The sequence below is a fragment of the Uranotaenia lowii genome, chromosome 2 (assembly GCF_029784155.1).
Source record: "Uranotaenia lowii strain MFRU-FL chromosome 2, ASM2978415v1, whole genome shotgun sequence".
In the NCBI taxonomy this organism is placed as follows: Eukaryota; Metazoa; Arthropoda; class Insecta; order Diptera; family Culicidae; genus Uranotaenia; species Uranotaenia lowii.
This window is the reverse complement of record NC_073692.1, coordinates 146,334,834-146,350,244: the sequence shown is the minus strand read 5'-3', so window position 1 is coordinate 146,350,244 and position 15,411 is coordinate 146,334,834. Positions and strand designations below refer to the sequence as shown.

Sequence of the window (15,411 nt, the reverse complement as noted above, 5' to 3'; positions counted from 1 at the left end):
CTCGAACGATTTGAAATTGAAAAATTTATGAAAAAAACGGTAAAAATTTCCATTTACAAAACCATAATTGATTCTGGCAACACTGTAAAAACCTGGTTACAGGGTTGCTAGTGAACCAGGAAAACCGGGAATATCGGGAAAATCTTTGGAATTTCAACTCTTCATTGGGAAACCGGAAAAAACGGGAATTTCGACACATCACCGGGAAAATTGTCAGGTTAAGAAATTTTTCACGGAATTGAAATAACAAAATTATTTTTAAATTAATTTCTAAATTAAAGAGTACATTTCGGCAATCTCGATATACATTTACATGAGGTAACACTTATTTTCGTTCATTAGTAACAAACAAAGTTTAAATAGTTTTCCTTACTCATTGCGGATCAAATACGAGATATCTCTTTTTTTTGCTCTCAGCAAGTGTGCTACACTAACAAGCATATTTCAAATGTTCTAAATTTAATAATTAAACTATAATTGTCAAAACTAAACACGAAACGTTTGGTAACTTAACCCTTTAATGCAAGTTATGAGTTTTCGGCTGTGATATACTTTTTAAAAAAGCAACTATCAATCTGACGGTCAACCAAAAACTGAACTGGTCAATCAATTTTTATTTCTATTTATGTCAATCGCATACATATTTTTCTTACTACTAATGATACGGTTTTCCCACGCGCCGATAGCGTCAGCATAGAATGTGTCTCTGGATACGCGCAGCTAGCGTCAGCATAAAATGTGCCTCTTGATCCCGATGCGTCGCTGGATTTCTTCTGTCGTATGATTTAGGCTGGCTTAGATTGAAATGGTGATAACTTGCATGACTTTTTTTAAATGAGAATATCAGTTATTGATTCAGTGAAATAATAACATTTTAATTCGAATAACACAACTCAACAGGTTTGAAGTCGTTCTTTTGAGTATTATAAAAATTATGGCCCATCAAAGTTAAAAAATATTTTTTGAAATTCTTTATTCATTTCAATACGATTTTGCTAATCTTTTCCAAACCTTGTCAATTAGGTGCCGGAAGGTGTTTGTGATTGATTGAGGTTTGAAAATTCGATAGAATTTGCGAATCTGAAGAAATATCAGCAATGTTTTAAAAACTACTTTTTTCAAAAAAATAAATAAATTTGAATTTTGCATTTTTTCCGCATACTTTGTTCGATATCTCACAAAACATTGAAATACCGTAATAATAAATTTTGTAAACGTTGTCTCAATTTCGTCAATTTTTTAAAATTTTGTCAATTTTGTAACCTTTAAATTTTTTGTCATATTTGTCATTTTTGTCATTTTTGTCAAATACCATGGGCTAAATCCTCTAATCTCTAGAACATTTTTTGTTCATACATCTTTCAAAAATATCCACGCGCTTCCGAGATATTTGGATTTAGATTAGAGTTGTTTTAAAACAACACTATGCATTAAAGGGTTAATGATGCCTATGTTTGTATAAATTGGTCCAGTGGTTTCTGATAGATATATAGCGTCGAATTTCGGTGTTTCTTGGCTTAGATTTTCCCGCGGTCCTTAATATGTTACCTAATACTTTTTATGTTTTCTAGTTTACGATTACCAGTTTAAGTTTTCGGCGTCAAATGATTCAGTACACACACGTTTCACGATAAACACGTTTCATTAAATTATTTCATGTAGAACCCAAATATTTTGATAGCGTTAGATTTTTCAAGCAGAGTTACGAAAGGAATATCTTTTTTGTCAGAAAAAGATATATTTTTCAATGTTTTTGTTTTTTTTTTTGGTGTTCTGTTTTTCGTTTAAAATGGCCTGAGGAGCGAAATTTATATCGCATGTATTTTGATTTTTACTCTCCCAACCTTGAACTTTTGCTTAAAGTTTCCTGAGCTGGAATATATGTTTTGTTGTAAAAATCCTGTCGAAATCTGAGATCTCTAGTTCAGCCCTGTCTTATTCAAAATTTTCAATATTTTCACGAATCTTCAGTTGAAATGACTAGGGCACTACTGCACCCAAAATTCAGCCTCTGTGCCAATGGCGTGTAGTCAATTTCATAGCATCATTGGTACAAGAAGATAACGCGACCGGCACTGATTCGATTTGCGCCCACCGGCATTAACCTCCAGCGCAACCGAATTGCGTATGTCTGAATGAAACAAAATAAAAACGTTTTCGCGTCCCTCCCCATCGCATCACAAGCCGAAGAAGGATGGAAATAAATACCGGCCAACACCAGGCAGCCAGCGAACCGAGCACTGTGCGTGTGAATGTAGCAAAAGCAACAACAAAAACATTCCTTTAGGGGGGGGTAGGGTCTAACGGGTATAAAAAAACACCATTTTCACGATTTTTTTCTAGAGCTATCGTTCAAACAAATGTATTCAATTTTTTTGCATTATACAAAGCATTGTTAAAAGATCATTTAGTAATTTTTTCGTAGTAAAATATTGAAAAATGAGCCGGTGATGGAGCATTTTCGAGGATGCCTTTTAGAAAACAGGATTTGCGGTGGACACTGTATCTCAGCACAGAATCATCTGAAGTAAAAAAATCAGAGCAAAATATTTTTAATAGATGTTTTTCTAGACCCCAACGTTTTTATTTAACTTAAAAATATTTTTATGAAATTTTTGTGGCTGTTTGAAGTAAAAATTACGATTTTTCACGAAAAAATCCACCATTTTTCACCTCTAAAAACTCCCCAAAGTAAAAAAAATCAAAAAAGAAAAACGTTGGGGTCTGGTATTTTATATATAGAAAATATGTTCCAAATTTGAAAAGAATCGGATAAGTAGTCTTCAAATGACGATGTCCACGGACTTTAAAAATGTGCTTTCGAGAAAAACGCGTTTAAAGTTTCTGCTCTTGCTTTTTTGCAGTATTAGATAGGAGGAGATAAAGGCCTATAACTTCTACAGTTTTGCTTCAATTGACTTGAAAATTTGACACAACATTCTTGAAATGTTTTGCAATAAGAAAATAAAAAAATAAAAAAATCGATTTTTGGAAAGTGTTAGACCCTACCCCCCCCTTTAATTCACCGGCAAACAACACCGGCCAAGCTGCCCGGCTTTAGCAGCTGTGTATATGTAGCGTGTGTATGTAATAGCAGGCAGTAAGCAAAGCACAGTTCTCATTCAATGGGTTTCCCGTTCCTTCACTCCCGTTCCCTTTGCCGTTTCCATCGCAAGACAAAGGACTACCTTGAAAGGCGGCCAAACGCCGGGAAGCCACTGTTGTACGATTTTTTTGTGATTGTTCGTTGGCAGAAAGCCTATGACAAATATCCCTCGTCCTGCATGAAGCTCAAATAGTACACTGGTTAAGACGTCGGACTGGCAAGACGATATAATTGGTGATTTGAGTTCAACTCTCCCTACGGGCGCAGTTTTTTTTTCTAGTTTCTGGGGTGAATTATCCAATAGGAAAGGAATCCCATAAAATGTTTTTCTTGTTTCGCTTCAATGTAGTGGTCATGCATCATTTTAGTTGGGAGCCGAGTCCTTATGTCAGTTACGGTTTTTCAAACATATCATCTTCGGCACAGTGCACATTTCAGCGCATTATCGGCACAGAGATTTGCTAAATAGGCATTGGATTTCTGCAACCTCTTCTATGGGTGTGAATTTATTTATTATTTTGTATGAAGAAAAATATTTTTTTCTATAACTTGTCTTCGGATTTATATAAAAAATATAACTGCAATATGAAAATAACTTAACATTTCCCTGCAATCTGATGATTTTAAGTTTTGTTAGACAAATTCCCATTCAAGTTGACAAGATGATTTAATATTATACTTCGATGTATTTTCTAAATATTTCTATATAAACTTTACAATTTTTTTTCTACAACTCTGTACAAATTTTAGATAAACTGGATAATTCATAGTGGCTCAAAAGAACCTCAAAACAGTGAAAGTTTGAAGATTGAGTCAGCTGAAGTTCTTCTAGACAAATCGTTCATATTGTGGAGCAATACAATAAATATTCCAATTTCGGTGGATTTGTCTAAAAATTTATAAAAACCTGCCAATTTGATGCGAAAAGACAACGTGTTGAAAGACGTTCTTGTAATTGAAATGATTTCTTACCTGTTAACAAGTTTAAAAAAAATTTTAGACATTTTTGAGCTTTACATAGTTTTTTTCACCTTGATTTTATTTTCAAAAACGAGTATAATGAGTACCGAGAAAATCATCATTTTAACCGGAAAAAACCGGGGGAAAACCGAGAAAAACTTTGGAATTTTAAAACGAAAAATCGCTAGCAACCCTGTAGACCGTATTGAAGTGAAGATTTTAAATCTAGAAACAACTTTTTAGAAGATAACAAGCAGTTTTATAATAAGTGAAAAAAGTTATAGAAGATCTATCTTTTCCCATAAATTTTGTGTGGGAATATATGAGAAAAAAAGTATCTGCAATCTTTTTCGTTTGCTTTTTTTTCTATTTTAAAAAAAACTTTGCTGATGCGTCCGTTGTCGTTATTTCCAAATTTAAAGAGTTTTGTTAAAATACAGAATCCCGTTGATGATTCCTTTTATATTGAGTTTTGTTTCATCCAGTCGTAGCTTTTAAACTGTGATTTGTGGTCCTTCATTCCAGCAATGTTTGTGGTTGGGACATTTTAATCCAATATCAATTTCAGGCGAGTCAGGAGCCAAATACCAGATGCTGTATGAAAATGCTCCCAGAGTAGTGTTCATCATTCATGTTATGGGTACAAACTTAAGTTGTGATCTACACTGTTACTGTAACATTGTTAAAAAAATGCTTTATTGTAAGTCTTTACTTGAAGAATGTATTTTAAACAGTAATATCCTATATCTGCAGCACTGTAGAAATGTAGTTTTAAATTTAATAAGGTTTTTCAATATGTTAAAATATAATAAATACAACGAAGACGCCAAACAGTTGAAAAAAAGTGGTCAAATAGCTCTCACAATTATAGTTTTGCTGTAACCATTCCATTGACTTTATTCGAAATTATATGGAAAAGTAAAAACAAAACTATAAACCCTGTTTTTTATGTGCGTCCAAACGCTTCAAAATGTTGTCCAAAGCCCAAGACTTTTTTTTTTAAATTTTTTCTATTGAGAGTTCCATACCAATGTCAAGGTTTTTGAGGGTAGCCTTAGAGTTATCCGAATGAGCTAAAACTTACCCAGTATTGTTTGATGATTGATTTGATCAAGGTTGGGAATTGGGAGCTAGGTTACAAAAAAGTTGGGAAATAAGGACCACCCTATTGTACACGTAAAATTATTTTGAAATTATTTAGACAACTTTTAAAAATGTCGACGCAAATTCTAAAATGTTTTTCTTTTCTGCTTAAGTGATGTAGTTGATTGTTAAAGGTTTCATTATGAATGCGAAGCTTTTTTTTAATATATTGTGTTTATTTCAGAAAAAGAAGTTCAATATTTATCAAATTAATCAGTGCAAAAAAAGAGGTACCCATTCGCGGAAGAAAGTTATTAACACTCAGGGATGCCAGGTGTTGAGGAGTAAAAATCTTGGCAATTTTGAAAAAAGTCTGTGTGTGTCTGTGCATAGGGAAGATCACAAATTTGGTACTAAACAAGAAATTTAACTTTGCGTTTGGCCGAAGGACGGGGGGGGGGGGGGGGGTGGGGGTTGTGTTAGAGCTTATCTTTTGGTATTCGGGTTATTTTCGAGTTAAGAAATATATAAAAAAATACCATATACCAACGAATACAAGCGGTCAGCTGGCCAGCTGGCAACTGATTGAACATTCGTATTGAACATTCTTATTATAAGAGAAAACACATCTTACCTGTCGGCAACTTATGGGGTTTGAACCCAAGTGTTTTCTTGCCGATACCGGGAATCGAACCAAGTACGCATGCCATACCTAGACCAGACTCGCGCCAGCCTATCTGATAGACCACTTTGGCGCTAAGATATTTCAACATGGGTGCACGGAATGGCTGTAAATTCGCCGTTGTAAATCATATAGAAAGAAATAGTTTTCAACTTGCTTCAGAACACAAAATATTTTTGAGTTAGAAATGATAGGTATTTGAAATGCAATATTGGTCAATCGAAAAACTTTTAAGGAAAAACAAATCAACGTGTACATTTGACAATGTTGATTCATTATTTTTATTTTCACTGTTTTTCGTCGCACGACATCACTTGATGCATATAATTCCTAAAATTCACTCGGTCCATGGTAACCGTTTTCCAATTTCTTGGATATTGATCAGATCTTATCGGTTGCAAAAACCTGATTTTAATTAATAAATAAATAAATTTATTATTTCAAGATTTAATTGAAATATTTCTTTTCCAGGAATGAATAAACGGAACTTAAAATAAATATGGTAATTTAAATAATTATGTCTCAACATGAAAGACATGGTTTCGATTTTGGTTAAGTTAAGGTTTGTAAAAATGCTTTTTAAAAATTTGTAAAAAATCCAATATTTGATCAAAACGCGGTGAATCCGTGCACCCATAGTGAAAAACCATGTATATAACACAATTTTTCATTTGAATCTATAAAAGTCTATATCCTTTACTTTTAGCATGCAAAAAAATTGATTTTGGTTGGATGAATGACGGTGAATCCGTGAACCCATGGTAAATTGCTCTACTTATAGAAAAAATAGTCTTCAAAACCTACAATATCAGGTATAATTTATAGGCAACGTGTTGAAAATTTCAGAGCTATTGATGCTAGAAAATATCTACTAAAACAAATTGAAGTGAAACCGTGCACCCATGGTCAATACCCAGACCCATCTAACATAATTTTATAATTTGATTGAAAATGTGTTTTAATTTTTTGATAATTATTTGAAATTTTCATTTTATGACACACACGCATTTGCAACTATGCCAAAATGAGGTGATTCCGTGCACCCATGGTGAAAAAATATTTCCATTTTCAATCGAAAATGTTATTGAATAAATAACAATATAATTTCAAAAGAAAAAAGTTAAAAATATTATGATATAAAAAATTTCCCCTTTACCAGTCATTTTGACTGGGCACGGTCCGAATAGGTATATTCAATTTGCCGGTCCTTCTAGTGTTAAGATTATTTTTATGACCTGATGAATCGTAGATCATCAGGAACATTCTACCCAAGTTACCAAAAGTTCCATAGAATGTTCTCTTTGAAGCGTTCAACTCAAATGAAATTTTAAGTTCTTATCGATACTTTCAAAGTCAAAGCTGAGTAGAAGGCTATTCAGCTTCCAAATGAAACTTTAAATGAAAAGTAAATCTAGCCAAAAAAAAGCGTTCTAGAGCCGTTTCTCGCTTTGAATTCTGCCGTACTTTTATCTTTATTATTATTATTAATACAGACCCCGTTCGTTTTTGGCAACATTCGATTTTGGCAACATTGTGCACATGTTCCAAAATCGAACAGTTTTTAGAATCAACATTACCTTTTAGTTTTCGTTATAACAGGACCAATTTAATTTAAATAAACACCATAAATACGTTTTTATGTTCTGAAATGGTGATAAAATGCAATAATAAATACAAAAGTTTTTTGAAAAAATCATAAAGTACTCAAAATTGACAAAAAGATGAAAAATTCGAAAAGTTAAAAAACAAATTCAAACAAAAGACTGAAAATGACAAAAAACAACTGAAAAATGATGAAGAACGACAAAAACAGCAAATATGACAAATGAAAACAAACATTATAAACAAAACAAGAAAAATGGAAAATGCTTCAAAAACATGATGAAAAATATTAAAAAATGACTACAAATGGTCGAAAATTATCCAAAAATAATGTGTTTGATAATAATAACAGTTATTTTGTAAAAAAGTTGAGAAAAAAACCGTTCGATTTTGGCAACACAAAATGTACGAACGTGTTGTCAAAATCGAACGGGGTCTGTATTTGTATCTGTTTTCAACAAGAGCTATAACTTACTTGAAAAATTTCCCAGCATTGAGATTTGAACCCGAACCTGCGAGATGAAAGTCGAGCACGTTAGCTTTGTACCATAGCTGTTTTCTGATTCGTTGGTATTTAAACATCTATTTGAATACGGGTTATCCCGTAAGTAAATGTGCGAACCAATGTTTGTGACATTTTTATCTCATTGTATGAAGTTTCTTGAAAATGGCAGTTCAAAAAAGCAATAAACCTAAATATGTGGACCGCCCATAAGTCGCTGCTATTTCCGTTACAATCTAATTTTGAAGAGTTGCAGAAACAAATGTAGAAACTATTTAATTTAAATTTAAATTGTGAATATCATTTTGATATATAAGCTTTGAATATTGCTGAAAAATATACATTTTCCAAATAACTTTAACATTTTTACATTTTTTCCCTCCACCCATTTTCGTCCAAATCACCATCCAGACGTAGGAAAAAGGAAACCTATTACTAATTAAGAAAGCCGTTGAAAAAAATTCAAACGAATGCAAAAAATTTATATGAAAAATTCCAACTCGGACAACACCCAAGTTCCATCGAGAGGTCCTCATGGAACTTACAAGTTCGTTAAGAGTTTCGTATGGGACTTTAAATTCCTTTAGAAGTTCTGCATCGAACTAAAAAATTAGTTAGAAGTTAATAGTTTAATATGCTTTTCGAAGTTTGTAAGTCGCTAAGAACGCACAAAAATGTTTAATGGTACTTTTATGGACTTTTCATGTTCGTTCAGAAGTATGAATTGAGTACTTAACAAAAATGGTTGGCATTTCTTTCGAGTACCTTTTATTCAGCCAAATGTGAACTTTGAATACACACGATTAAGTAACTATGCGACTTTTGGTTACTTGGGTATACTTAAACAACGTTCAAAAACTGCGAACCAGAATGCCAACTCGTTTTAAATTTGTTAAAAGTTCCATCGACCTCAACTAGTCTAGGTCTCACATTTTTGAAAGAATAACTTTTTCGTCCCCATTCAACTTTTGAGTTCGATCTTCGGTCCTGGAAAAAGTAATAAAAAAAATTGGAAGTCGAAGTTTTGTGGAGTAATACCAGAAGGTACATAACGACTTCATCAGTAGCATTCTAATTTCTCATTTTGGATGAGAAAAAGGTACCTACCTATTACAATCGGCGGTTCCGAAGCTTTAAGCAATTCGTTTTCAAGTTGATTGCAGTGGTTCAAAAGAATCTATTCACAAATGATTCGATCGCTGGATGAAACTTTAAAAGGCAGGCGCTAAGATACCATCCAATTAATCTTCCTTCAATACTGTCTACATGTTGCGAAAGATAAGACACAGACACAGCAGACACTTGACGTCACCCTGGTGGGCAAAAGAAACTGATAAGATTACACCGCATGAAGAATTGCAATAATTTATTTGGGCATTTCTCAAATAAATTCGGCAAAATTTGATAACAACCACCATGCTTCAAAGAAGGGAGCCAAACGGCAATCGATGGTTAATCTGTTTGTTTTTCCTTCAGGTTCGTTTTTTTTTCTCTTATAAAACAAACAAGAACTGAACCAAACAATGTCGACAGAGTGTATAATTTGCAAGCAATTTTGGCAAGCTTGAAATTTATTCCCCTTCGTATTTAAGACACAAATAAAATACGCAACCAGATAGTAAACGGAGCAGACGGGTTCCCCCGAATTTGGATGTGCTCCAATAAAGTGTCGGGTTGAGTTTAGAACATTTTTCACAATGCAGAAGGCTAATTTTTCAATTTACGTTACTTTGGAAAACTTGTTTTTAATTACCTTCTAAATTTAAAAGTAAAAAACACCGAAAACTATTGCTAATATAAGGAATTGGCAGCCTTCAACTTGAACGTTGACAAGGTTGACCATTAAAGAATGGGTCCACCCTTCTCCCGAACTGTCAATTACTTGAATACTTTCATTTTACGGGGTATAAACGGCCATGGTCTTGAACCCCGAGAGTCGAGGCCAAGCAGCCACCCTCTCACAATTCACCAAACTTATCGCGATCGGTTTCGTGCGGGGTCGCTCTTTGCGGTTTAATCTTCCTCATAGTACCTACTATTAATTGATGTTTGTTTATTAGTTTTACCTTGATATTTTGACTGGAGAGCTCCACTATAAGCTAGGGGAATCAACCTTAGAGATTGGGTGGCCTGGCCGAGGGGAGCAGGTCGATGAATTGTGTTTAGTCGCGTGCGTTTGCTCGAGGGTAAAATTATTCACCTTTCGACCAAACTTTCACTACCTAGTCGCTGTGGTATTTAGTTTTCGACTATGTCTGGTATTTCCTGTTTCGTTTTAGAAAGACCTCAATTTCGTTGGATGAATGAATGATTGATACGAATTGCCTGCCTTTTTCTAATCGCTCTTCTTTGTATATTTTTAGGTTTATGCTACACCAATCTCAACCAAATACCAGGGGAAAAATTTCAGACGACCTGTGAAGATTTGCGCGGCTTCTGGGACATGGTGATGCTGCAGGTGGACAACGTTGACGCCTCCTTCCGGGAGATCGATTCGTTCCGGCGCAACGGTTGGAAGGTGAGTTTTAAATTTTTATAATTGACCTTCATAGGCTCTTTCTCTTATAAAAAAAATGTCAATGCCTGTGTATCGAAATTTGGAACTTTGACATTGTAATGTGATGAATAGTAGAATTCCAATTTCAAAAATAGATTGAACTTGAGAGAATAGAGATCGAATCCAAAGTTCATCTGTGTCCAAAGTTTTAAGTTAAAATTTGAAACATGAAACTTGTATTTCGGGTCTTGGAAGTGCAAAATTGAATGTTTGAAAGTGGAAGCTTAAACTTAGAAAATTTAACAGTTTTTCATCGAAAATTATAGAATAATTGTAGATTATAAACTTGAAAATTGAAATTTTTCAAGTTTAGATATTAGGCCCGAGCAAGCAGAGAGAAGAGAGATGAGAAATGAGGGATAGGCTCTGAAAGATGAGAAATAGGAGATGAAATACGAAGTATGAGCGATTAGAGATGGAAGATGAGAGATTATAGTTTAGATATAGCCAAAAATTATAGATTAGAGATTAAAAACCGCCGAAAAACGTCGATGAATTAAAGTCACATTAAAGCGCAGCGATAAACAAGAAAATTCCAAGGTTAGAGATAATAAATGAGAGATGAGGTATGAGGGCTGAAGGATGAAGGATGAGAGATGAGAGATGAGAGATGAGAAATGAGAGATGAGAGATGAGAGATGAGAGATGAGAGATGAGAGATGAGAGATGAGAGATGAGAGATGAGAGATGAGAGATGAGAGATGAGAGATGACAGATGAGAGATGACAGATGACAGATGAGAGATGAAAGATGAAAGATTAAAGATGAGAGATGGGAGATGAGAGATGAGAGATGAGAGATGAGATATGAGAGATGTGAGATGTGAGATGTGAGATGTGAGATGTGAGATGAGAGATGGAAGATGGGAGATGAGAGTTTAGACATGAGAGATAAGAGATGAGAGATGAGAGATGAAAGAAAAAAGATGAGAGACGAGAGATGAAAGATGGAAAGATGAGAGATGAAATATTAGAGATGGGAGATGAGAGATGAGAATGGCGAGATGCGAGATGAGACATGAGAGATGAGAGATGAGGGATTAGAGATAAGAGATGAAATATGAGAGATGAGAGATCAAAGAAGAAAGAAGAAAGATGAGAGATGAGACATGGGAGATGAGAGATGGGAGATAAGAGATGAGAGATGAGAGATAAGAGATGAGAGATGAGAGATGAGAGATGAGAGATGAGAAATGAGAGATGAGAGATGAAAGATGAGGGATGAGAGATGATAGATGAGAGATGAAAGATGAGGGATGAGGGATGAGAGATGAGAGATGAGAGATGAGAGATGAGAGATGAGAGATGAGAGATGAGGGATGAAAGATGAAAGATGAAAGATGATGAGATGAGAGAGAGATGAGAGATGACTGATAAAAGATGAGAGACGAGAGATGAAAGATGGAAAGATGAGAGATGAAATATTAGAGATGGGAGATGAGAGATGAGAGATGTGAAATGCGAGATGTGAGATGAGAGATGAAAGATTAGAGATAAGAGATGAAATATGAGAGAAGAAAGATGAGAGATGAGACATGGAAGATGAGAGATGGGAGATGGGAGGTGAAAGATGAGAGATGAGAGATGAGAGATGAGAAATGAGCGATGAGATATGAGAAATGAGAGATGAGAGTTGAAAGATGAGAGATGAGAGATGAGAGATGAGAAATGAGAAATGAGAGATGAGAGATGAAAAATGAGGGATGAGAGATGAAAAATGAGGGATGAGAGATGAGAGATGAGAGATGAAAGATGAGGGATGAGAGATGAGAGATGAAAGATGAGGGATGAGAGATGAGAGATGAAAGATGAGATATGGAAGATGAGAGATGAGAGATGGGAGATGAGAGATGGAAGATGAGAGATGAGATATGAGAGATGGGAGATGAGATATCAGAGATCAGAGATCGGAGATCAGACGAGAGACGAGAGATGAGAGATGAGAGATGAGAGATGAGAGATGAGAGGTGAGAAATGAGAGGTGAGAAATGAGAGGTGAGAAATGAGAGATGAGAGATTAGAGCTTAGAGATATGAGATATGAAAGAGTAGAGATGAGAGACGAGAGACGAGAGATGACAGATGAGAGATGAGAGATGACAGATAAGAGATGAGAGGTGAGAGATGAGAGATGAAAGATGAAAGATGAAAGATGAGAGGTGAGAAATGAAAGATGAGAAATGAGAGATCCGAGACGAGGAACGAGAAATGAGAGATGGGGGATGAGAGATGAGAGATGGAAGATGAGAGGTGAGTGATAAGAGAATTGTGGAAACAAGATAGAGATTGAAAATGTGAGATGAGTAACTTTTGAACAAAAAATATGAAAATTGTAACCGAAAAATTCTTATATTTTTATTAGAAACCGAAAATAATGTATTCAAACCGTTACTTCTAATCTATTATTCTCTACTCATACCATTCAAGTTTCCCCTCCATACGAGCTGACAAACTTCTCCGACTCATATCGCCTTACCTCAGATATTAATTGTTCTCCTCTTCATTCTAGAAACCTGCTCCAGTAGAACCAGTGCCACCGACACGAACCACAGCCCGCACCAGCAAGCTACTGGTGAAGCGACCCTTCAAATCGAGTGCCAATGGAGACGGCAGCAGTGGTCCCAGTAGCACCGTCATCGAGGCCAAAAAAGCAGCTGCAGCAGCGGCCGCCGCCAAACGAGACGCGCAACGGAAACAGTTGATGGAGCTGAAGCGGAAACAGAAAATGGCCAGCAGCAGTCAGGATGAAAAAACGACGACGGCAGCAGAAGCGGAAGTGGAAATTTTCGTGCCCGGAGCAGCAGCAGCAGCAGTAGTGATGGAAAGGACCGTGGATGCGAGTTGATCTCGTCACCATTAGTAGGACGTAACTTCAGACCATCCGGATTTGTGACGGAATTGAATTCTTTGTACATGAACCCCTCTTTTCTTCAGTCTCGTTTATTTCGTCTTCTTTCTTTGTATATTCGTTAGATTTTTAGTAAAAGAAACAAAAAACATCCCCAACCTAATCCTGATACAAACAAGCTATCGATTCAGATTTTTGGAACTGTAACTTTTTCTGCTTACTAACAAATTTAAATAATTTTCCTTTGTCGACTGACTGATTATTCAGATGAAGTTTTCTGGTTTTGGATGGATGTTTCGTGTGCGAGGAACCAGAGAGCACGAGTTACAAAATTGTTGGGTGCTGGACAAACGCGCTAGGAAGTGTGTGATAACCGACTTCGTACGAGTGTGCATTGAAATGTGGATAATGAATTAAAGGCGAAGAACAACACCGTAACTAGAAGAGGACGCATCCATTGTGATTTTATGAAAAATGACAAACCTTTTTATATGTTGAATAAACTTTATCATAAGTTAGAGAGATGTCTGATGCAGAATAACAGCGCGAGAAGAATTGCGAGAATATAAGCGAAAATATTTATTTAGTACGTAAGAATTCTTATTCACTGAGAGCGAAAAACAAAGAAAATTTAACAAAAGATAACTAGGTACTACAACAACTAGAGAGCGATCACCGTGTGTTGTTGCAAAAATTTGATAGTCTAGTTTCCGGACACCGAAAACAATGTTTAAAACACATCGAACGAATTCAAACAAACAGAGAGAATATGGAAATTCATAGTTCAATGTTGATCGAATACAGACACTACTAAATCTGCTACTATATAGAGGATAAATTGTAGTTCGTAAGCAATTTTTTATAGACTATAATTTCATCTTTACCTTATTATCTTTAATCTTGAAACAGATAAAAAGTACTACCACAGTACACACCAGTTAATCGAAATTCATTATCATACACTTTATTTCAATTATTACTAAAAGTAAGTTGGATTTTTGTTTCCCGATTGATTTTATTCTTTTTACTTTTATGTTTTACATTGACCCATTTTTCATACTTCTATTCTAAAGATGTTATTTTTTCGTTTGAGTAAATCTATAGAGAAAATCAGTTTTAATCAGCTCGACACTTGCTCATTTTAACCCCGATAGGAAAATTTTGAACCTTCAATACCTACACATTCCACACACATTTGTAGCGCACTGTTGAGTAGATAAGCACGCGATAATCATTTGTAGTGGTTTGAACAAACTTTTTTATTGCAGGACCTATTGCTATGCAATGAGATTAAGTTCAGTTGAATTAAACCAGCAACCAATGTTTGGAATAATACCGAGGTATTTGCAAAAAAGCTCTGTAACTTTTTTTCGATGCTGAAGGCTTTAGGTATTTTGAAATTGAGCAGAAGACAACAAAATCCATAAAGATAAATAATAAGTTGATCGGCTCTTATGAACGTCTCTTGTAAAATGCTAAGAAGACTTTATGATCAAAATCACTTTCTACAATAAAATGTACTGCTTGCTTAAAGTATTTGTGTACCAGATCCGTTTTTGTACTTATAATAGAGGAAGATAAATGTTTAAGTGGAATTAAAACTTGTAAAAAAAAAGAGGATGTAGGCTTCAGGAAAATCAGTTTTTTAAGGAATCTAATTCAATCAGTAGATTGAATTGTAACACTTCTAACGATTAAAATGCTATTTGTTCTGATTCAGCTGTCTGCCTTAAGTGATGGGCTGGATTCACAAACTGTAGGAATATACAAATTTAGGAACGTATTTTTAGATGTTGTAATCCAAATTTTGCTTGCTTCTAAAACAATCTGTTTAGTCCCCCCCCGCGCCATAAAATGGAATGCAGATATATGAGTGCCTTTTTGTAGTGGTCCATCGTCCAAGTCGTGTAGTACAAAGATTAACTCAACCCTCTCAATTTACTCACCATTTGCTTAGAACAACACCGACTAATCCTATATAAACCACCTGTTCTAAAAAGCAATCCCTTTTTTATTCAAAAACTGTAATAATACTAGTGTCGAGTTGAATCTTCTTAATTGTATGAACAAGAA

The 15,411-nt window shown here is 34.9% G+C and overlaps 1 protein-coding gene across 1 annotated transcript in view; it reads left to right on the top strand.

The window, feature by feature from the left end:
- LOC129748963 (disks large-associated protein 4) overlaps positions 1-15,405 on the top strand; it is a 199,078-nt gene extending 183,673 nt beyond the window's left edge. Inside the window, exons 7-8 of the mRNA XM_055743779.1 lie at positions 10,299-10,453; positions 13,000-15,405. Coding sequence (XP_055599754.1) covers positions 10,299-10,453; positions 13,000-13,335 — 491 coding nt within the window. The 3' untranslated portion in view covers positions 13,336-15,405. The remainder of the gene's footprint in view (positions 1-10,298; positions 10,454-12,999) is intronic.
- The last annotated feature ends 6 nt before the right edge of the window (positions 15,406-15,411 follow it).